Source organism: Pleurodeles waltl, chromosome 6, assembly GCF_031143425.1.
Source record: "Pleurodeles waltl isolate 20211129_DDA chromosome 6, aPleWal1.hap1.20221129, whole genome shotgun sequence".
NCBI lineage: Eukaryota > Metazoa > Chordata > Amphibia > Caudata > Salamandridae > Pleurodeles > Pleurodeles waltl.
This window is the reverse complement of record NC_090445.1, coordinates 1,086,290,984-1,086,313,296: the sequence shown is the minus strand read 5'-3', so window position 1 is coordinate 1,086,313,296 and position 22,313 is coordinate 1,086,290,984. Positions and strand designations below refer to the sequence as shown.

At 43.1% G+C, this 22,313-nt stretch overlaps 1 protein-coding gene across 1 annotated transcript in view; it reads right to left on the bottom strand.

Moving 5' to 3' along the window:
- Positions 1–2,698: 2,698 nt before the first annotated feature.
- Positions 2,699–22,313, bottom strand: part of LOC138300584 (5-hydroxytryptamine receptor 6-like) — a 188,851-nt gene continuing 169,236 nt past the window's right edge. The window contains exon 3 of the mRNA XM_069240163.1: positions 2,699–6,616. Within this exon, the coding sequence (XP_069096264.1) occupies positions 6,191–6,616 (426 nt within the window). The 3' untranslated portion in view covers positions 2,699–6,190. The remainder of the gene's footprint in view (positions 6,617–22,313) is intronic.

The following is a 22,313-nucleotide window of genomic DNA, read 5'->3' as shown; positions in this document are numbered from 1 at the left end:
CAGAATGGCGTTAGACGGCGCTAAATTTTTTTACGCTAAACTGCGTTAGCGCAGTTTAGCGTCAAAAAGTATAAATATGGGCCTAAGGGCCTTATTTATATTTTTGGGTGCAAAACTGCACTAACGCAGTTTTGCACCAAAAGGTTTTGCACCGGCTTGCACCATTTTTTTAGCACCAGCTGGGCACCATATTTATGGAATGGTGCAAGCCGGTGCAAAGGGTAGGCTAGCGTAAAAAAAAATGACGTTAGGCAGATTAGAGTCAAAATAAATAACTCTAACCAGATTAGTGTCATTTTTTTTACGCTAAGGGGCATATTTATACTCTGTTTGCACTGAATTAACGTCATTTGTTTTTACTCTAATTTGGTGCAAAACTAACTCCATATTTATACTTTGGTGCTAGACCTGTCTAGCGCCACATTTATGGAGTTAAAGTCATTTTTTGGAAGTGGAAACCTACCTTTCCTTTATGAGATGCAAGGTAGGCGTTCCCGTGCAAAAAATGACTCTATGGCCTTAACGCCATATTTATACTCCCATGCAAAAATGGTTCAAGGGAGGGGTCAAAAAATGGGGCAAAGCTTGCTTTGCCCCATTTTTTAAATCCTGGGTCAGGGCAGGCGTTAGGAGACCTGTGGGCCTATTTCCATGGTGGAACACCATGGAATAATCCCACAAGTGCACTCCCCAGGCCCCAGGGGCACCCCCACCCACACCAGAGGGACTGCAGAGGATTTTTAGTGCCATAGGGGGCCCTGAAATGGGCCCCCTTACATGGCACAGGGTGCAATGGCCATACCCAGGGGACCCTTGTCCTCTGTGCTGGACATTGGGGTGGTGGGCATGACTCCGCCTTTTCTAAGGCAGGAGTCATGTGGCATGGTAGGTTTAGCACCATAAAATGACACTAATCTGGTTAGAGTCATTTATTTTTACTCTAACCTGCCTAAAGTAATTTTTTTGTGCTAAACCCTCTTCTTCTATACTGCCAGCCCCACCCGACTAAAGTAATTATTTTTTTACTCTAGACTATCCTTTGCATCGGCTTGCACCATTCCATAAATATGGTGCCCGGCTGGTGCACAGAAATGGTGCAAGCCGGTGCTAAACTTTTTGGTGCAAAACTGAGTTACTGCAGTTTTGCAGCAAAAAGTATAAATAAGGGCCAATATTTTGTAAGTTTGTGTCACAATTTCATCAAAAAATGATGTTAATGCGGCACAAAAAAAGTATAAATCAGGGCCTTGGTGCTAGACGGGTCTAGCACCAAAGTATAAATATGGAGTTAGTTTTGCACCGAATTAGAGTAAAACAAATGATGATAATTCAGTGAAAACAGAGTATAAATATGCCCCCAAATATCAAAAGGTAAGAATGTATGCATTTTCTTTACCTAATGACACATCTATGCACCTCGATGATATCTTTATCATCTAGGTACTTATTTGTGGATTTAAGAATAGCAAGTCTATACTTCCCTCTGTGCATGCATCTTTCGATATTTTGCCCCTTGATATTGTTTGGCTTTTGCCATCTTGCCCAATGGAAAACATCGACAGCAACAATGTACTTGTGATGTACCTTCAGCGTGGGTCCACAAATTTGGTGCACATACACCTCATTTTCTAACATAGCATGTGACACAGCAGTGTATCAACGCAGCTCTCCCCACAACTTCCTGTTGTAGTTCAGGAGGCAGCAATGAAATGGCAGGCGCTGTGGGCCAAAACAGGTGCACCTCTTCTTAATTTCACATTACACTAAGCCAGTGGCATAAGGAAACTTGAGGGGGCCCTCCAGCAAATTACATGGAGGGGTCACCTCCAGACTTATTCAAGAGCCCTCAGACCCGGGTATTGTGCTGAGGGAACCCCCTGGAGCTCAGTCTCCCCTCCGCCCACACCACAGGGGGCTTTGTTACACTTGTGCACTAAGCCTGAGCTGCACTCTAGGCGCAAGAACAATTAAAACAAAAAGGCTGTTCCAGAAACCCTGCCATGCAGTCACAATACTGTTGCTGGCCCTAACCATTCTTCCAGCAACATAGACTGCTACTCAGAATCCCTCCTCTTTTGAAATTAAGTATATTATACAATTCTTTTTACTAGAGGCTCTATCATTGTACCCCAGACTTTCATCTAACAACCCAGTGCATGCAGGGTCTTGAAGTTATGATTCTCTCAAATCAAACCATGCACCTTAATGATATAGAGCCTGATTTAAGAAAAGCGGCGCTGCATCAATTGCAGAGTCACTTTTCTTGTGCCCCTTAGCGCCCCCCTAATGCCACCATCTGTGTGCCGTATTTAATACACGGTGCACCACGGCGCAGGGTAGGGGCAAAAGCATCAAAATATTTGACGTTATTGATGTACTGGGTAGGTTTAGCGCCAACATTTTGTTGCAAATCCTGCACAGTACATATGGGTCTATTGTAAACAATTGTATGCCCCCTTTTAATGCCTGCTCTGTGCAGGCATTAAAAACAGCCGCAAAAGATGACGCAGAAGAATCTCTTAGATTCCACTGCACCATTTTTGCGGTCCTCCTAATGGTGGGAATGCCACCTTTGCATACATTATGCCTGGCGCAGGCAGGGTTACATAGTGGCGCAATGCATGCACATGGCATTGTGGAGAACATGGAGCCTTCTGGTAACTTTATTTGAAATAAATTGCCTACAAAATGGGCCATTTTGAAACTAGATGACTTCTCAACCCGCAAGTGCTTCGTAAATGCTGGAGGGCAAGAGTCAGTCACACATCTAGCTTGTGTTTGTGAGACACCAGATTATTTCGCGGAATCTCTGAATTCGTTTTGGAGGAGCGCAGCGAATTCCGTTCAACACGGGGTCATGCTCTGAGGAAGAAAGTAGGACCCAGCAGCCAGAAGTCTTACCAAGTTTATAACATGGCCATTGGACATCTGACAAGCGGCAAAAAATGTGAAAGTCAAGTTGAAAAATGCTGTATATGTGGAAGTGGAGTAGATGTACAACTCACGAAGAACAAGAACAGTGGAAATTACGGCCAGCCATGGTAAACAAAGACAGAGACCACGTAAGGTCGCAGCACTGTAACAGGCATTCAAACATGCTGAACCAGTGTTGGTAGTTGTCTTCTTTTAATTTCTGGCGGACTGGGGTTATTGATTTCTCTAAATGCCACTCCACCTCGATGTTCTAGTACTTTGTCTCAGAACCTTTACACAAACCGTGGACGACTAATAACGTATGCGGACCAACGTTTGGTTTTGTTTTGGGACATTCATTTTACACGTACTCAAGGACTGGGGGATACGGGGACCCGAAAGAAAGGTCAGACTGAGCATGAGTTTGTGCAGTCAGCAATAACTGCAGCTGTGGTACAATCATGTTTTGAAGCCACAACTAAAATCAATCTTTTGCCATTTGGGCACTCCACTTTCCAAGGCAACTTGGCGATCTTAAGATCACTTGTAAATCTTTGTGAAACTGGCAACGTCACATGGTCTGTTTTGTTAACCTGGTCATGCAGCGAAGCACTTGCTCTGTTTAGATGCAGAATTCAGGAGAGGATGAGAAGGTGCTGGTCCTGTCCTGTCTGTATGTTACGCTACCAGGGAGTGAGCTGTGCCCATTATGCAGAGTTTAATCTGTGACAAAAAGGGAACTCCAAGGATAATATAGACCTAGACATGTTCCCTCTATATAGGACAAGTAATGCTACTTGGTGATGAAATCGCCTCATGTCTGTGTGTCATTTAGGGCGGAGGGGCTCCGTCCCCCACCTTTTAGAAGACACGAAGATTGTCAGGCTAAATGAAGGGCAGCCTGACAGACACGCTTTATGTTCAGGTCAGGCAGCCGGGACCTATACATGTGCTAAATGTGCATGGCTCTGACTTCCCAAGCTGAACTTTGCTGGGCCGAAGATGTCACAGCCCTGTGGGTATGACCTCCTCAGCCCAGCACAGCACTGCAAGGTTCTCTGCTTCATGCCGAGGGGTAGCGTCACTGATAGCCTCAGACCTGAGGCCCTGAAGTACCCAGGGCGGAGTGTCAATCAGTGACACCTCATTACAGAGTGGGGGAGGTCAACAACTCTTACTGACCTCATCCTGCTCTGTGATGAGAAAGGGACAAGCCAATGAGAGTAGGCAGAAATGCCAACCTCCAGGAACCTTGGAGACTTTCGGCAGCCATACAAGATCACTGATGCAGCTGGTAAGTTCTGTTCTTTTAATGTTTGGTGTTTGCGCATATATATATAACTGTATGTGCATTTGTGCATGCATGCTGCAAATGGGTGTATGTGCTTTTGAATGGTGGGTGTATGTATGTGTGATTGTGAATGCATGGGTGTAAGTGCTCATGTAGGTGGGTAAGAGTATGTGCGTGCATGTGTCGCAAGCCTCTCCTCCTGCTTGGATTACTAGCCATCACTGCACCTGTTAGAGCTTCTTCACTGCCTCAGCTGATTCCCAATGTTCTATATCCAAGCCAGTCCCATTGGCTTAGGTGCTTCAGAAACAGAAATGGTTCAGTCCATTTGTTTTCAGAGCACCCTAGGCACTTGATTAGAGATGTTCCAATTCCAAAAGAAGTTTAGTCAATTTGTGGCCTAGGTTAGCACAGAGATGGCCGAGAGGCAGAAGTGATCCCACCCTTTCCTATTCTAGCTAAGACATTTTTAAAGAGGGGCCAGTGCCAGAAACTGTTCAATCCATTTACGTTTTGTTCAGCCAAGGCTTCTTGTGGCAGGTTCTCACCCAGTGCTGAAAGTGGTCGAGTCCACTTGAAATCTACACAGCCCTGGTCTTCTGTGGTTGGTGCTACAGTGTCAGAAATAGTTGAGTTCTTTTGTGATTTGCATGTTGTGGGAGACGCTACAATGTCAGTACAGATATCTCCATCTGCAAACTACTGAGCCTAGCCCACTTGCCGAACATGCTGCAGTCCAAGAAATCGCCAAGCCCATGTAATTTAGCGTTGACCTTGTAATTAAAATATGTTTCAGTGCCAGAAATAGTTCAGGCCATCCAGGTTCTGCTTTCCAAGATCAGGAAGTTATGTACTGTGCAATAACTTATTGTATAAAGTTCGTGTGTACAACTCTACAATTTGTGAGCCAGTCTTGCTTAGCAACAGCCTTCACAACCGCAATTGTAATTATGTATAAACCTACATCGTAGTGCATAACGAACATCCTCATTCTTCAAGAAGCTTTTGAGTAAAGGTTTGTTCCATAAATGGCACCCTTAGCCCAGATCAAAGGAGAGGGATAGAAAAAGACCAGAAATTATTCCATCCATGGATGGCGTGCCCAAACGAGTCCACAAAAAGGGGTTTCCATTACCGGGAATGGTTCAATCTAGGGTGGGCAGGCCCAACCCAGTACACAAAAAGGCATTCACATTTCCAAGAATGGTGCAGTCCTTGGAGGGAAGAACCAACCAAGTCCACAAAAAGAGGTTTGCATTACCAGGAATTGTTCATTCTAGAGAGGGCGAACCTAACGTGGTATACAAAAAAGGAATTCATGTTACCAGAAATGGTACAGTCTAGGGAAGGCAGACCCACCCAACCCACAAAAACGTGGTTCACACTACCAGGAAGAGTTCAGTCTAAGGAATACAGACCCCACCCAGTACTCAAAAATGGTTTTACATTACCAGAAATGATTCTGTCTATGGAGGGCATAAAAAACCTTCTACACAGAAATCCTATTACCAGGAATGGTTCAGTCTAGGGAAGGAAGACCCATCCAAGTCCACAAAAAGCGGATTCACATTATCAGGAATGGTTCAGTCAACAGAGGGCAGACCCAACACGACAAACAAAGAAAGTTCACATTAGCAGGAATGGGTCAGTTTGGGGGAGCAGATCCTGCTACACAGAAAAGGGGTTAACATTACAATCAATGGTTCAATCAATGGAGGGCAGACCTAACCTAGTCCACAAAAATGGGTTCACATTATCAGGAATGGTTTTTGTGGTAGGTTGACCCAGCGCACACCCAAAGACAATATGGGAGACCCTGTCCCAAAGACGGGATTCTGTGTTACTAGCTTGGCTCAATCTATGTGCAGTAAACCCCTTTCAGTCCCCCTAAGACATTACTAGGAATTATTTGAACCATGTCTGTAGGTTTCTTCTATAGCAGGTAGACTAAGTCCATATAAATAATGATACTTCCTGTTTGCTGTGTCAGTCCATAGGGGTGTTCAGATGATGCACCTGCATCTCCTGGTCAGTGTGCTCCAAGTCGAACAAGTTTACTGAATCAGCACCCGTGACTGGGAGAATGTCCAGAGCGTGGTCTTTGCAGTGTGGTAGCAGCAGATGCTCGTTGGCCTGAGTAACTGACTCCATGGAGTCCGTATCCCCTCTCAGGGTGAGCACATTCTTAAGGGACAGCCCGAGTCGGTGAGCACTGTTGGAGTTCCGCATTGATAGAGAGATGGCGCTGTATCTGTGCTCCCAGGAGCGGCGGCAGCAGGGCAGGTACTTGGCCATGGCCCGCTTAAAATCACGCATGAACAGTGGATAGATGATGGGGTTCATGGTGCTATTGAAGTATCCAAGCCACGTGAAGACATCAAAGAGGCTGTCTGGGACACAGTTGCACACAGCCTGCAGGGGGAGACAAAGAGACAAGCAGCTCAGAGAGAAGTAAGTGTATGGCCTTCAGCCTGTCATACAGTCACAAACCCATAGCTCCCTATGCACCTATTTATATACCGTTAGGAGACCCTTTGACTTGAATGTGCAGCATCACTACTGGCTTTAAAAGTGAACTGTTGACGCACATGTACACATGCACTGTAATCTCACAGTGGAGCATCTGCTGTTTACAACACTTAAGAAACACTGAGACAGCAGGGGTGCCCTATGATGACGCTCAAGGACCTATGCTAGAATTTCTCAATATCCATTGACTATGTGAACGATGGGGGAGAGTTACATGCTCCCACTTGTCTTCACCAGCTCTCCCAGTAGATAGGCCCATATTTATACTTTTTTAGCGCCGTATTTGCGCCGCTTTTTAATGCAAAAGCGGCGCAAACTTACAAAATACAACTGTATTTTGGAAGTTTGCGCCGATTTTGCGTCAAACAATGGCGCAAATGCGGCGCAAAAAAAGTATAAATACTGGCCATGATACTTGCTGTCCCAAAATAGGTTGGCAAACAATAGATTAATTGTGAGTGGGGACACTATTGAAGACTGCATTTACCAGAATGCATTTGGAGGCCTGGTGCTGCCAGGGAGGTAGTGTAACAACTGACTAATGTAAATGATTTTCACTGAGGTTCACTGTGTGAAAATTTATCATATAAGGATACCCTTGCTAGCTGGCATATAAAGCCTATAGGGCCAGATGTATCAAGCCTTTTTGCATTCGCAAATGGTGCGAATGCCCGTTTGCGAATGCAAAAATGCCTTTCAGTATTTATGAAAGGCATTCGCAACTCAAATTTAAGGAATCGCTAAAATAGCGATTCCTTACATTTGCGAGCCTGTTTACAGAATCGCGAATTGCGATTCTCTAAATAAGAAATCGCTAATAAGGAATCCTTATTTGCGATTTCTAAACCACATGTAACAAGCAATTCCTTAATGCGAATTGGGCATTAAGGAATCGCTATTACCACCAAGTTGAACTTGGTGGTAACCATGTGCAAATTTAAAAAATGCATTAAAAATGCATTTTTTAAATTGACATGTAACGCACACATGCCCCTTTGGCATGTGTGCGCCTTACATGTCCTTAAAAAACTTTTTGGGGTGCAGCAGAGGGGGGCCTTAGGCCCCCAGCACCCTGGGGTTTGTATTTCCCAAATTTGCGAATTCCAGTTAGGAATTCGCAATTTGGGAAATGCAAAATATTCGGACCTATGGGCCTGCAGGCCCATAGGTGCGAATGGGGCCGGTATTGCAATTTGCGATTCGGTAATAGCATTTGCGATTTTTAAGAAATCGCTATTACCAAATCGCAAATATGATACATTGCATTTTGCGATTCAGAAATAGCGATTTCTTCAAAATCGCTATTTCCGAATCGCAAATGCCTTCTTTGTTACATCTGGCCCATAGTGAAGTAGCTCTCCTATGTACTATGATTTTAACACAGACTAATACATGGAACCACACATAATATGCTTCACAACAACCAGGTACAATCTCTAATACGAGGAAATGGGGAGAGGATGCAACACCTCAGTGCCACAGAGGGTAAAGCTAGAACACAAGTGCCTGGCGCTAGAAGTAGACGGGTCACAAATACATATCTGGGAAACCTGCAGAAGGAGAGTAGATTATTGACTTCCTCTGGGTGAACTTCTAGAGGAATACCCTACAGAGTGTCCAAGACTAGGGGCCAGAAATACTAACATTAGGAAAACCGATTTCCTAATTGCGAATCTTTCGGAATTGCGATTAGGAAATTGGTATTCCTAATATAGGAACCTCTTTTGAGTTTCATTAGTGATTCCTAATGGTTCGCGAATAGACCTACCTCATGCATAATAATGATGTAGGTCTCAATTTGGTACCCATTAGAAATCGCAACCGTCGCAGTGATAGTGGCCTGCTGAGACCACCATCCCTGGGACCACTGCCTGCTCTTAAAAGATATTTATTTAACATTCTTAATGGGAACCCCCTTCCTCGTTGTGAAAGGGTTACCACCAGTTTTAAACTGGTTGTAATGTATTACTGCTAGACGACTGGAATTTATTCGCAACACAGTAATACATATCATATCATACCAATTCAGTATTTACGATGTCCTAAACACGCCCCTTCTGAATACTGATTTGCATTTTGCATTTTGTACATTTAAAAAAGCATTTTTTTGGTCGCAAAGAGCCCGAATCACAGAACCAGGCTGTGTGCGACTGGAAAAATGCTTTGTACATCTAACCCTAAATTCTCTAAAACATGGCGTTAGGACTAAGATTACCTGAATCGGATTATTTGTGTGTGCAAAAATATGTTGACCAAAGCTCCAAATAACCAAATACATTCAACACAGATCTAATTTTACAGTGGCATTCAGCAAAACTGCCCTTTTAAACTGATATTGTTTGTTCTAGCCGCGGAACCTTTTTTTATGATAGTAAATAGGCAGCTGGATCATTTGAGGAAAAACTAGGTGGGACTAAAGGATATCACATTACTCAAAGTAACTGCTATCCTACTGCATGACTGTGACTCAGGTGCCTCTTTTCGAAGATCGTCTGAACTATTGAAAAACTGAAAGAGTTTTCTGTTTCCTTTGGTTTGGAGACAATAGATACGAACATCACACATTTGCCCTTTGTGTGCTTTGAATGGTCACTTCAATCAGGGTCTCTTGGTAAGAAAACACAATTAACATGCAGATGCAATTTGATAAAGTTAAGTCTATACTGTGTTTTGGAAGAAGCTTTTAATGTCAATGATGGGCTGCATATGGCTTCTACAAGTGTCCATGAAAAGCTAGTTCCTTCAAGTTTTTCAAAATATCCCTATGGTTCAGTTATATGCGTTCTTAAATACCCTAAATGATTTTGTCCCAAAATTGAAAATATTCTGGGCCTGATTTAGAGTTTGGTGGACGGGTTGCTCTGTCACAAACATGACGGATATCCTGTCTGCTGTATTGCAATTCCCATAGGATGTAATGGGATCGTAATACAGCGGACGGGATATCCATCACATTTGTGGCGGAGTAACCCGTCCGCCAAACTCTAAATCAGGACCTCTGTTGGATAGTCTGATTACAGTTAGAGGCATACTGGCTAGTACAAAAAATCCAAGGGCACAGATCAAGAGTCACCTACAAAAGTACCATACAGTTCACTAACTTGATCTTCTGGACCTAAAATCTGGTAGAGAAAAACAACCATTGAAACCCCCTGCAAAAGAGTGTCATAAAACAATTACAAAAGTACTAATTCAACTTATTTGGCAACTGTGCCGTTATTGCAAAATTCTCTCGCTATATACCTATATTTGACTACTATTTATCTCAGAATTGTTACTGACAGATATATAATAGCTGTTTAGGACCATAAATAACACATCATTTAAGAAACCGCTGGAGTGATGGTTTATGTCACTAAAGCAGTAACTGCTGCACATGGATGCTAGTGGTAATAGCATCCGTTCATGTGCCAGTCAGTCATACCAGGTGGCATTTGGAATAATACAAATAAAAAATAGCACTACAAAAAACAAAACCTGCTACATTTGAAAATAGCAAAACACCTGAATCCAAAAAATGATCATTTACCACGTATTATTCAAAACCCTTAGCAATGTAATCATTATAAAATGCCTTCTAGTAAATAATAAAGCTTTCCAAAAAGCAGTGAATACATCATAAAATTTACCAAACATGTTTGGCTATAGCATGACTGAGACACTCTGTAAGGGTCAAGATTCAAGATTTATTTAAAGTTTTAGATCTACAAAGATATCAACAGTAAAATATCAACAAAATAAACTTAATACCATAAGAGTATATTCGCATATAGTAAGGTTTGTCAATTAGACTACATAAGCAAAAGTTAATACATGCTTAAAAAGAGCAGTAAGTCCCCCCCCAACCACTCTTACCCACGCCCCAGTGCCTTGAAACCCTACCGGGTGAGTAGTGCGCTTAAGAAATGTATTTGATTTGATTTGATTTGAAAAAACTCTTTAAAAATGTTAAAATTCTACAGCACATCATTTCGTTGACTGGGTTTTATAGGAACTCAGCGGCTGCTCTGGCTGATTTAATATCATGTTTCAGGGAAAGAGGTTTTAAAGAACGATATCTAGCGGCTTTAAATAATACATGGTTAACCGTCTGTACTATGCCCTTGCGCAGGTTACACCTCCTATCAGCCCAATTTATATGCCGCCACGCATCCACAGTACAGCTTCGAGGGTGGCAATTTAATTTAAACAAAATCATGCACCAGTGGAGCCTGGTTCCAAATTTCACACTAAATAGGGCTGAGGAGCCGAAACACTTCTGGTCCTTGTTACCTTGTTACTTTCTCCAGCCTTTTTAGTCTCCTACAGAGGTGACTATCCTGTGCCATAGATTTAAATTTCATGGATGATTTTAAATAGCCTCTAAAACTGCTATAGCTGATGTCTTGCAGGTATCTTGAAATTTCAAGTGAAAGTGCTTGAGTAAGATTCAACATCAAAGTGTAGTCTCCCCTTGTTGAAGTGAAACATTCAGGTCCAGATTTATAAAAAATTATGTACAGCTGTGCTAGCGAAGCTGTGCATCAAAAATGTTAATACGAGCTACCGTCATTCCCTAGCGCCATCGGTGCGCCATTATTTAAAAAATGATGCACAATGGCGCCAAGGAATGTTTAGCGCCCAAAAAATGACGCTAACCATTGCAACATGCCGTAAGAAAAAATCACACTAATGCTGAAAAAGTGGAGCTAGACCATTTTGACGCAAAACCGGTTAGTGGCATATTTAACCTCATTAGTGTAAAAAAAAAAAGCACAGGCAAGAAATAAACATTTAGGAAGACAAGATGGAGAGTGCAGGCCAGGAGAGACCCCTATCAGCCAAGTACCAGCCAGGAAGGTCCAGCAAAGTCCCAGGTGAAGGAGAAGCAGAAAATGTCACTTTACTGAGGAGGAGCATGACATCCTGGTCTGAGAGGTGACAGAGCACTAACACCAGCTCTTTGTCAACTCCAAATTGCCAATAGGTACAAGAGCCACATGGCCGTGAGTTATGTGACACTGGTGTGTGGCATGGAGGCGCTATACCCTCTTATATCACAACCTATGTTCCAACCATCTTTGTTACAGTTGTGTTTCTTTCCTGCTCTCTGAGGTATAAGCAACAGTCCAATGGTATAAGAAGTGGAGAAGGAGTAGACCATGGACATTCTGGTGCAAAATGATGTATTGGTGATAATTACAAAGTGATATTATTTGTACAGTGCCTAGGTGTAAAAGTTCTGTACAATTTGTTGTCTCCTGCAAACTCCAGCAGCAGTGTTTTGTTGTTCCACCCCCACCTGTGCTGCACCATTTTCATCCTCCTCCTCACTGGGGACATTTACCAGTTATGCAAGATTGTACATATAAGTATCATTTTACATACCAGTAGTGGTGCAAACAACAGGCTTCCTCCTGTCAGAGCCAGGCACCTGTACCTTGACTTCAGGAGCCCAAATGTCCTCTCCACCACATTTTGTGTCCTTCTGTGCCTTTTATTGTATGCCTGCTCTTCCACCACTGTCAGGTTAGCCAAAAGGAGTCTTCACCCATGGCTGTATGCTGTAACCTTGGTTGGCTGCAAAGGAGTGAGGAAACGTGTTGGTAATGCATATTTGTGGTTTTGTATGTTCCATGGCAGATGTTAGTTTTAGGTAGAGTGGTGACTCCAATTTGCCTCTGGTATTGTGTGTGTTCCTGTTTTGTAGTATGGTTCCATTGGTTTGTGTTGATGGACATTGCTATTATGGGTTGTGGCTCAGGGACATGGTGATTGTCAAATTATTCCAAGCTGACAGTTCAACCATGCCGAACATGTGTTGTGTTTTCCATATTTGAGTCTGTGTCCTATTGTTATTGGGACCTACCACTTCCTTGCACCAGAATAGTGTCATTTGTATTGACACTGTGGTAGCCCTACAAAGCCAAACAGGCCTCCATGTTACCATGTGGCAGTATGCATGCAGTGCAACACTTTGTGACCCTTTGCGGCAGATGATGAGTATGCCAGCTATCACATGTAGAAGGGTGTGATTCACACAATTGGAGGAGTAGCAAAATAGGTGCAGTGGAATCTCCAAGGTTCCTATACATGATTTCTAACAGACACTTTCAACGCATTCAAAGTGCAGGCGTTGGGAGGGAGAACACCATATTTTTGAATGGGTCCCTATGTATGATGCATGAAGGGTCAGGTATGTTCTCAATACTCCTACAGAGTCCTAGTATGGCATCCATTATCTTTACAGTATTGCACCTAATGTTCGCCACGGTGGCCCGTTACTTGTATATGGTGCACACATGGTGGCATTAAGGGACTCTAAGGGGTGCAAATGAAGTGGCACTGGACTAGGTGCAGCAGCACTTCTCATTTATCTGCCCCATGGTCTTTCATGGCTGGTGATGTTGTACTCCTATGTGTGCAGCACAATCCAGCAGACAAGTGAAGGTGCTCACTACAGGTATGTCAGGTGTGTGTAGGAATGTGTAGGTGATATGTAGACGGTCATGGCATCACTTGTGTTGCATTTGATACTGGTGCTGCCAGAGGCTTGATCACCATGACAAATGTGTGGCTGTGCCTATGTGTGACTTTCTTTACACTGACATGGCCTATGCCATTCACATGGCTGAGTTACTTATTGTTTGGTGTAATGTGTGTGTGATCTGTATTTAGTTGTCAACCAGTGGACACTTCTAGTGGTTTGTGCCCACCTTCTCTATGCAAAGGGGACATAGCTCCACCTTTTCTTCATGTAGTGGGCCACTCCGGTTCTGGCTGCATTATGTACATATGTGGGTATGTGTGTGTGTGATGTGCAATGAATGAGGTGTAGTGTGGCATGTGGCGTATGTATTGTTGTCTGTAGATCTGCGTTCCCCTGCCCATGTGTGTTTAGTGTGATGGATGTCTTGTTTGCCCTACAAGGTTGGTGTGTTGTCTGCATACTGGTTGGTATGGTGGCTTACCTACGAGTAGGCCATTGCCATATTGCTCAACCTAGAACCTTCCGTTAATGGTGGAATGCCAGAATATGTAGGCATCATTGATGTTGCCGGGATATTTGGCTAGGATGATTGTGAAGAGCCCATGGTGGTCCACAGTGGCCTGCACATTTATGGAATGGGTGTGTTTGCGGTTCCTGTAGAGGTGTTCCATTGCAGAAGGTGGCACAAGTTGGCCATGGGTGCAGTCCATTGCACCCAGCACATGCGGGAACTCAACAATTTGGTAGAAGTCTTGCATGGTCTCCTGTTGCAGTTGCTGGGTGTTGGGGAAGCAGATGTGGTGGGGTGTGAGGTGGATGGTTGCATCCAGAACCTTTGGTAGGAAGGCCGAGAAGGATGGCTGGGAGATACCAGCTACTTGTACACCTGTTGTCTGGAATGATCCTGACGCCAGCATATTGAGGACTGCGAGGAGTTTGGTCATGGGTGGTATAATAGCTGGAGTTTCCACACTTGCAGTGATGTCTGGCTCTATGTGGTGCAGCAGGTGTACAATGGACTCCCACTTCAGACGCTAGGTTCTAATGACATCTTGTTCCATGAGCCCAAGGGTGGTTGTGAGCTGTCGGGATATCCTCTCCCACCTTCTGCGATGCCTTTGTGGCTGCTGTGGTGGTGTTTGGGGTTGCTGTGGTGGTGCTGGAGGGACCTGTTGTCGTCGCTGTCATCTGCGGCATGTGCCAAGCTGGAGCATTTACAGTTCCATGTTGTCCAGGAAGTGTCCAATGCTCCTTCTGTGTTCTTTCCCTGAGTAGTGGTGTGTGGGCCTCATTTTAACCCCTGGTCTGACCAGGAGTTAAAATTTGATGCAAATCGGGCTTTGCGTAATTTTTTTAGATCGATTCCTTCCTGTTCATTGTATTAGCGTTGGGCAGTAAATATGGGGCTGGAGGGCTAGCATCATTTTTTGGAAGGGAACGTCTACCTTGCATATTATTGTCGCAAAACAACGCAATGTGGGCTGGTGCTCCCCAAAAATTACGCTAACTCAGATATTTTGACGCTAGATGGGTCTAGCATCAAAATATAAATATGGCTGTAGGTTTGTGCCACTTTTTGCATTAAACAAAGTACGCAAATGCTGCACAGTCTTTTCATAAATAGGAGCCTCAATACTTATAGGTTTCCTTTAAGAAGTTCTCTTTTGAATGCATAAGATGATAGCCCCAACCCTCTTACAAAGATACAGACCAGCCCGATTTCGATACGTAATGCCTCTATTTGTGTTATGGTACTTAAATTACAAATTGACCGCACAATTTTCCTTTTTACTTTGTGCATAAAGTGACAGTGCTTAGTGTGTATAGTTTCCGCTCCATATAATAGTATAGGTGGAATTTTCATCTTGTAAACAGTCAGCAAATTAATAAAGTGCCTTTGCCTGTAGTGCCATAAAGTGCTTTAAGTGCATTTGCATGAGATAAAGCCTTATTTGTCAGATGGACTATATGTCCTTTCTGGCTCAAATCATCAGAGACCATTTTTCCTAAATACAAATAAGATTTAAATATTTCTAAAGCCACTGTACCCAGAAGTCATCTGTAGTTCATCCTCAGGTGGCAGCCCCTTCTATGAAAATTCATTACTTTGCGTTTATCCACATTAACTTTCAAGCAATGTCTATCTGCAAAGGCTGCTAGACCATCAAGGTGCTTTTGCAAACCTCTAGGAGTTAAATCAAGTAATATAATATCTGTGTATAGGAGAATCCCTATTGGGTAGGAAGCCAGCCTGTTTTAGTGGCACGATCTCCATTTCCTTTACGCAGTCCTGTAGATGATTTAATAGGGACTTTGCAAAATGTTTCCCAGTTGCGTCTATAAGAGTGATTTGCCTATAATTCCTGGGTATATCATTGGGTACATTACTTATGTACTAGAGTATGATGCTGCCCCTCCAGGAATTAGGTATCTCTGCAGATATGTAGCATAATTTAAAAGTAGTCAAATAGGTCGCCCATAAGTCAGTCTCTAACTTAATGACAATAATGGGTAACTGATCAGGCCCTTTTGCCCCTACAGATAGCAATTTCATTTACAGCCAACACTGTAGCATGTTAATCAACATTGACTGAATTCTCTAAAACTAACTTCCGTTCATTCAGTTTAACACTTATCAGCAACATAATTAGTTATTAGTAGAAATTACAGCACATTGCATATAGTGACTTCACAAAGTACAATGTTCAGTCAACATTGTTTTTATTCTCTTTTATTTAATATTTAGAGCTTGGTTTACACAGGTAACTCATACTTTTTAGTTTACACATTGAGTTTGTTTGCTACATTTTTCTTATTTATAAATTCTTACTTTAAGTTAGTACTTTAAAAACAGTAGTAAGTCCAGCACTACACATGGCCAACCAGTGGTACTGCAACACCCTCTCATAAAAAGTAAGGGAGCTAGGGATTTAAAATAAAACCCCTTAGAAAATAACATCACATTAAAATAGTTAAAAACATAAATATATGTAATTTATTGCTGAAAATATAAAAAGCGCACATATTATTAAATTGTATAATATTTTAATATCCAATTTTGAATGTAAAAATTTAAGTAATAATAAACTTACTTACAAGTACAATTTAATCAAAAGTGTTACCCTTGTGAATCAGACTCTTAAAGCCTGATTCACAAACTGGACTTTGTAGTACTGTAAAACGTTCTACAAAACAGACTATAAAGTGTAATTTTGCCTATAATTAGTGTGCAAAGTACTCTGACCTGACTGCATCTCCTCACGTTATTATAGATTTTAGCAATAAATGTGGAAGAGACACAAGGGAGTGGGAATGAGAAGGGTGACTTACTACTAAAGTGAATGGGATAAGAAAGGAGTAAGAGGATCTTACAGAGGGTCAGGAAGAGGATTAGGCATGGACGCCACCCACCCACACAAGAATAAGGGCCAGATGTATTAACAATGAGAATACTTATTTCCTATTTGCGATTCTCTCCAAATCACAATTAGGAAATTTTTATGCCTAATGTATGAAACTCTTTTGAGTTACATTAGCAATTCCTAGTGGGTTGCAAATAGACCTACCTCACGCATATTAGTGAGGTAGGTCACAATGTGTGACCCAGTAGGAATGGCAACCATCACAGAGACGGTGGCCTGCTGGAGTGAGCATACCACGTCTGTGATTGTTTTTTAATAAAGCAATCTTTTTTTTTTAAATATACCCTTGTTTCCTTGAAAACGGGATGCGTTTAATAAGAAAAAAAGAAAAGTTTCATTTTTATTTTTTAAGAGTAGGCAGTAGGAACACTGCCATCTCTTTAAAATGTTTTTAAACATTCTCAAAGGGAAAGTGGTCCCAAAGGGACCCCTTCCCATTTGTGAATGTACAAATGTTTTGTGACCGTAATTTGGTTGCACAACATTCATTCATCCCATTCCGATTCGGTATTTGGAAGGGACGCCCTAAACGCGCCCTTTCCAAGTACTGAATCGGTATGTATTCGCAATTCCAAACTGAGATTTGGTAACATGTTAACGAATCACAATTTTGAATTTATTCGCACCAAAACTGCATTAGTCTAGATGCAAACAGCCAATTCTGCAAACCCGGCTGTTTGCAACCAGAAAAATGCTTAATACGTCTGTCCCTAAATTCTTTAGAAAAGGGAGTGTTTGCCCTTGGCACATTGATGGAAGACCTCTTCTGATTGGGTTCCAGCCCTCCAACTTTGGAGGCTCAACTCCCAAATGACTCATCACTTTCCTAGAACTTGGTGAGGACTCTGAGAGACTGGAACAATCCTAGTACCTTATTAGAGTTTGACGAAGAGGATACTTGTGTCAAATGTAGCAGAAATCTGGCCCATACATCACAAGTGCATTATAGCGTATCCCACATGACTAAGGCGGATGGGATACCCGCCACACTTGTGTCTGAGCATCACGTCTGCCAAACTCTACAAAAGATGAGCACTTTAACACCTTTGCTGCCAGGTCTTTTCCCCCTCAGGTGCCAGGCCTTTTTTTGGCTGTTTGGAGCAGTCCGCGCTTAGGCCCTCATAACTTTTTGTCCACATAAGCTACCCACCCCAAATGTGCATCGTTTTTTCCAACATCCTAGGGATTCTAGAGGTACTCAGAGTTTATGGGCTCCTCTGAAGGAGACCAAGAATTTAGCAATACAGCAAACATTTCATTTAAAAAAAAAAAATGAGAAAAAGGGCTGCAGAACAAGGCTTGTGTTTTTTCCCTGAAAATGGCATCAACAAAGGGTTTGTGGTGCTAAAATCACCAGTTACCCAGCTCTCAGGAACAGACAGACTTGAATCAAAAAACCAAATTTTTCAACACAATTTTGGCATTTTACTAAAACATACCCCGTTTTTACTATTTTTGTGCTTTCAGCCTTCTTCCAGTTAGTGACAGAAATGGGTGTGAAACCAATGCTGGATCCCAGGAAAGCAAAACATTTCTGAAAAGTAGACATAGGGGGTCATTACAACCTCGGCGGTCTTTTAACAAGACCGCAGAGAGACCGACGTGTGGAAGACCGCCAGTAGTGGCAGTTTGACGCTCGGCGTATTATGACCGTTGGCTGCTCTCCGTCCTTTTTCCGACGGAGAGCCGCCAACAGCCATACTGGCGGGTGGCAGGGAAGTGGAGGTTGCTCCACCTCCACCGCCACGCCAACAGAACACCGCCCAGCTAATCACGTCCTGTGATTCTGCGCGGCGGTGTTTTGTTGGCGGTGTGGTGTCGGCGGAGCAGCCCCCATGGCTCCCGTCCCCTTTCCCGGAGGATCGACGGAACAGGTAAGTCGATCGTCCGTTAGGGGAGGGGGGTGTTGTGTGTTGTGTGGGTGCATGGGGGTGTGCGTCTGTGTATGTAGAGGGGGTGTGTGAGTGCGTGTATGCTTGCGGGTGTGTTGCGTGTTTTGGGAATGAGTGCGAGTATGTCTGTATGGATGTGTGCATGTATGTCTGTGTATGGGTGTGCGTGTCTGACTGAGTGTGTGGATGTAGGCATGTATGTCAGTGTGTGTGCGTGTGTGTGTTGGTGGTGCCTGCGTGCATGTCGTGTGTGTGTGAGTTATGTGATGTTGGGGATAGAAAGGGGGGCCCTGCCACCTTTGTGGGGTGGCAGGGGTGGTGGGGGGTGTAGGGGAGGGAGTCGGGGTGGGGGGGTGGGGGGTGGGGGAGACCCCTATCAGTGCCAGGGAAGGAATTCCCTGGCACTGATAGTGCTTACCGCCATGGATTTCATGGCGGTTCCTACCGCTGGAAATCCACGGCGGTAAGCCGGGTCAAAATACCGGCAGCGGTATTGTGACGGCTGCCGGGCTGGAGACCCAGGTCTCCAGTCCAGCGGTCGTTTCCGCCCTGGCGGGCGGAACGGAGAAGCGGCAGATGACCATGGCGGTAACCGCCATGGTTATAATACCAAAAAAAAGACCGCCAGCCTGTTGGCGGTCTTACCGCCGCTTTAACACCGTCCGCCAGGGTTGTAATGACCCCCATAATTCTGAATTCAGCAAGGGGTCATTTGTGTAGATCCTACATGGTTTTCCTACAGAAAATTACAGCTAATATAAAAAATATTGAAATTCAGGTGAAAAAAACAGCCATTTCTCTCCACGTTTACTCTGTAACTTTTTCATGCGATGTCAGATGTTTGAAAACAATATACCGTTACGTCTGCTGAACTCTTCTGGTTGTGGGCATATGTAGGGCTTGTAGGTTCATCAAGAACCCTAGGTACCCAAAGCCAATAAATGAGCTACACCTTGCAATGGGTTTTCATTCTATACCGGGTATGCAGCAATTCATTTGGTGAAATATGAAGAGTGAAAAATAGGTATCAAGAAAACCTTTTTATTTCCAAAATGGGCACAAGATAAGATGTTGAGAAGCAGTGGTTATTTGCACATTTCTGAATTCTGGGGTCCCCATACTAGCATGTGAATTACAGGGCATTTTTCAAATAGACATCTTTTTTACGCACTGTCTTACATTTGGAATGAAAAAATGTAGAGAAACACAAGGGGCAATAACACTTGTTTTCCTATTCTGTGTTCCCCCAAGTCTCCCGATAAAAATGGTACCTCACTTGCATGGGTAGGCCTAATGCCTGCGACAGGAAACGCAACATGGACACATCACATGTTTACATTGAAAACTGATGTGTTGGAAAGTGCGTAGCTGTGGATTTTGATCTCTAGCTCAGCCGGCACCTAGGAAGCCCTTCCAAACCTGCTCATTTCTGAAAACTAGACACCTAGGGGAATCCAAGATGGGGTGACTTGTGGGGCTCTCAACAGGTTCTGTTACCCAGAATCCTTTGCAAATTTTAAAATTTGGCCAAAACCACACTTTTTCCTCACATTTTGGTGACAGGAAGCTCTGGAATCTGAGAGGAGCCACACATTTCCTCCTAACCAGCATTACCCCAAGTCTCCTGTTAAAAATAGTACCTCACTTGTGTAGGTAGGCCTATCGCCTGTGACAGGAAATGCCCCAAAACATAACATGGACACACTACATTTTCCCAAAGAAAACAGAGCTATTTTTTGCAATGTGCGAAGCTGTGAATTTTGGCCCCTAGCTCAGCTGGCACCTAGGGAAACCTACCAAACTTGCACTTTTTTAAAAACTAGACACCTTGAGGAATCCAAGATGGGGTGACTTGTGGGGCTCTCACCAGGTTCTGTTACCCAGAATCCTTTGCAAACCTCAAACTTTGAAAAAGAAAACACTTTTTCCTCACATTTTGGTGACAGAAAGTTCTGGATTCTGAGAGGAGCCACAAATTCCTTTCCACCCAGCGTTCCCCCAAGTCTCCCGATATAAATGGTGCCTCACTTGTGTGGGTAGGCCTAGTGCCCGCAAAAGGAAATGCCCCAAAACACTATGTGCTTGCAAAATCAAAGGGGACTACCCAATTAACCCTACTAGACCTGGGTAAGACTGAACAAAAATATATGAAATAATTGGTCAGTAATAGGAAAAAATATATAAACTTTAGTTACATTCAATGAAGCAATAATTCTGTCATTGAGTACGCAATTTAATTGCTCTTTAGTCTAATAATTTTTTTAAACTCCAGAAAAAAAAAGAAAAAAAATCAAATTACAGAAATATACTACATGTACAAAAAAGTATGTGCACAACACACATTATTTACACAACACATACAAGAAACACTCAACATTGAACATTAAACGTAAATTATTGGTCCAACATTCCTCTCCTTATTTCGAGAGCCATGTGATAATCGCTGATAACTATCTAGAAAATCCACATGTAGGAGCTGGTTGCCTGATCTCTCACAGTCCTAAAACATACTTATTTTCATCCCTATGGAAAAGGAAAGTGATATGATATACAGTCCTTAAAGGAAAAATTCCATCTTCCTTGCAACTCTCATATATAGAAAGTCGACGCGTTTCGGCCCCTTCAATTATGGGCCTCCTCGGGACTAATGGAGAGAGCCAAACCCATATAGAACATACTTCTATATCTTTCAGTTAGGTGTGGATTATTATTGTTCTCTCTTTTCACCCATAGGTTATTATAGTTTGGCCCAACAAACGCTGCAGGGATAGTTCAAAACGCTCGGGCCTCCCATCGACTAAGCTAAAACTCCGACTCTTCGAGATCATGATCAAAACACTATGTGGAGACATCAAAATTATCAAATACTGATACCTACCAAACCCAAACATTTCTGAAAACTAGACAACAGAGGGAATCTAGGGAGGTGTGACTTGCGTGGATCCCTCAATGTTTTCTTACCCAGAATCCTCAGCAAACCTCAAATTTAGCTAAAAAAAATCAAATTTTTCTTACATTTCTGTGTGGGATTACTGCACCAGGACAAATTTCCTACTACCCAACGTTTCCCTCAGTCTCCCTGTAAAAATGATACCTCACTTGTGTAGGTGAGCCAAGTGCCTGTGACAGGGAAGAGCCAAAAACATGTCAAAATTAAGGGGGAACCAAAGCGGGTCCAAAAGGGCAGTTTGAAAAGAAACATTTTTAGGTTGACAAGTGGGGCAACATTTTTATCAGTGTGGAAGAGACAATGCTGGGTGGTAGGAATTTTGTGGATTCCTGCAGATTCCGGAAGGTTCCATCACCACAAATGTGGAAAAAATGTGTGATTTCCAGCAAAGTTGCAGGTTTGCAGGGCATTGTGGGTATGAAAATGGTGCGGGTGCATGTGAAGCACACCACCCGGGACTCACTCAGATGTTTAGTTTTCAGATGTGTCTAGGTCTTGTGGATTTTTCTACATGGAAGCGTCCCAAAGTCCAAAAGGTGCAATCCTCACCATTCCAAGTGGGACGATTTTGAGAGTTAGCCAAGCTCTCATGGCCCAAATGTAAAACCAAAACCAAAATAATCAAATGTCCTCTTGCTTGCTGTGGGATAAGATGTTTTAGTGTGCGGGAAGAGAGATGAGAGACTGTTACCCCCTTCATTTGGGGTGGGGGCATAACCATGCCCATACTAGTTGGTAGCCACCACTACACTATTTTTTTTATTTTTAATTCCCTGGCCTCAAGTAGACTTTCTGCCCCCCCCGGGGTGTGCATCAGGGGTAATTGCCCCATCTGCCCACTGGTGGG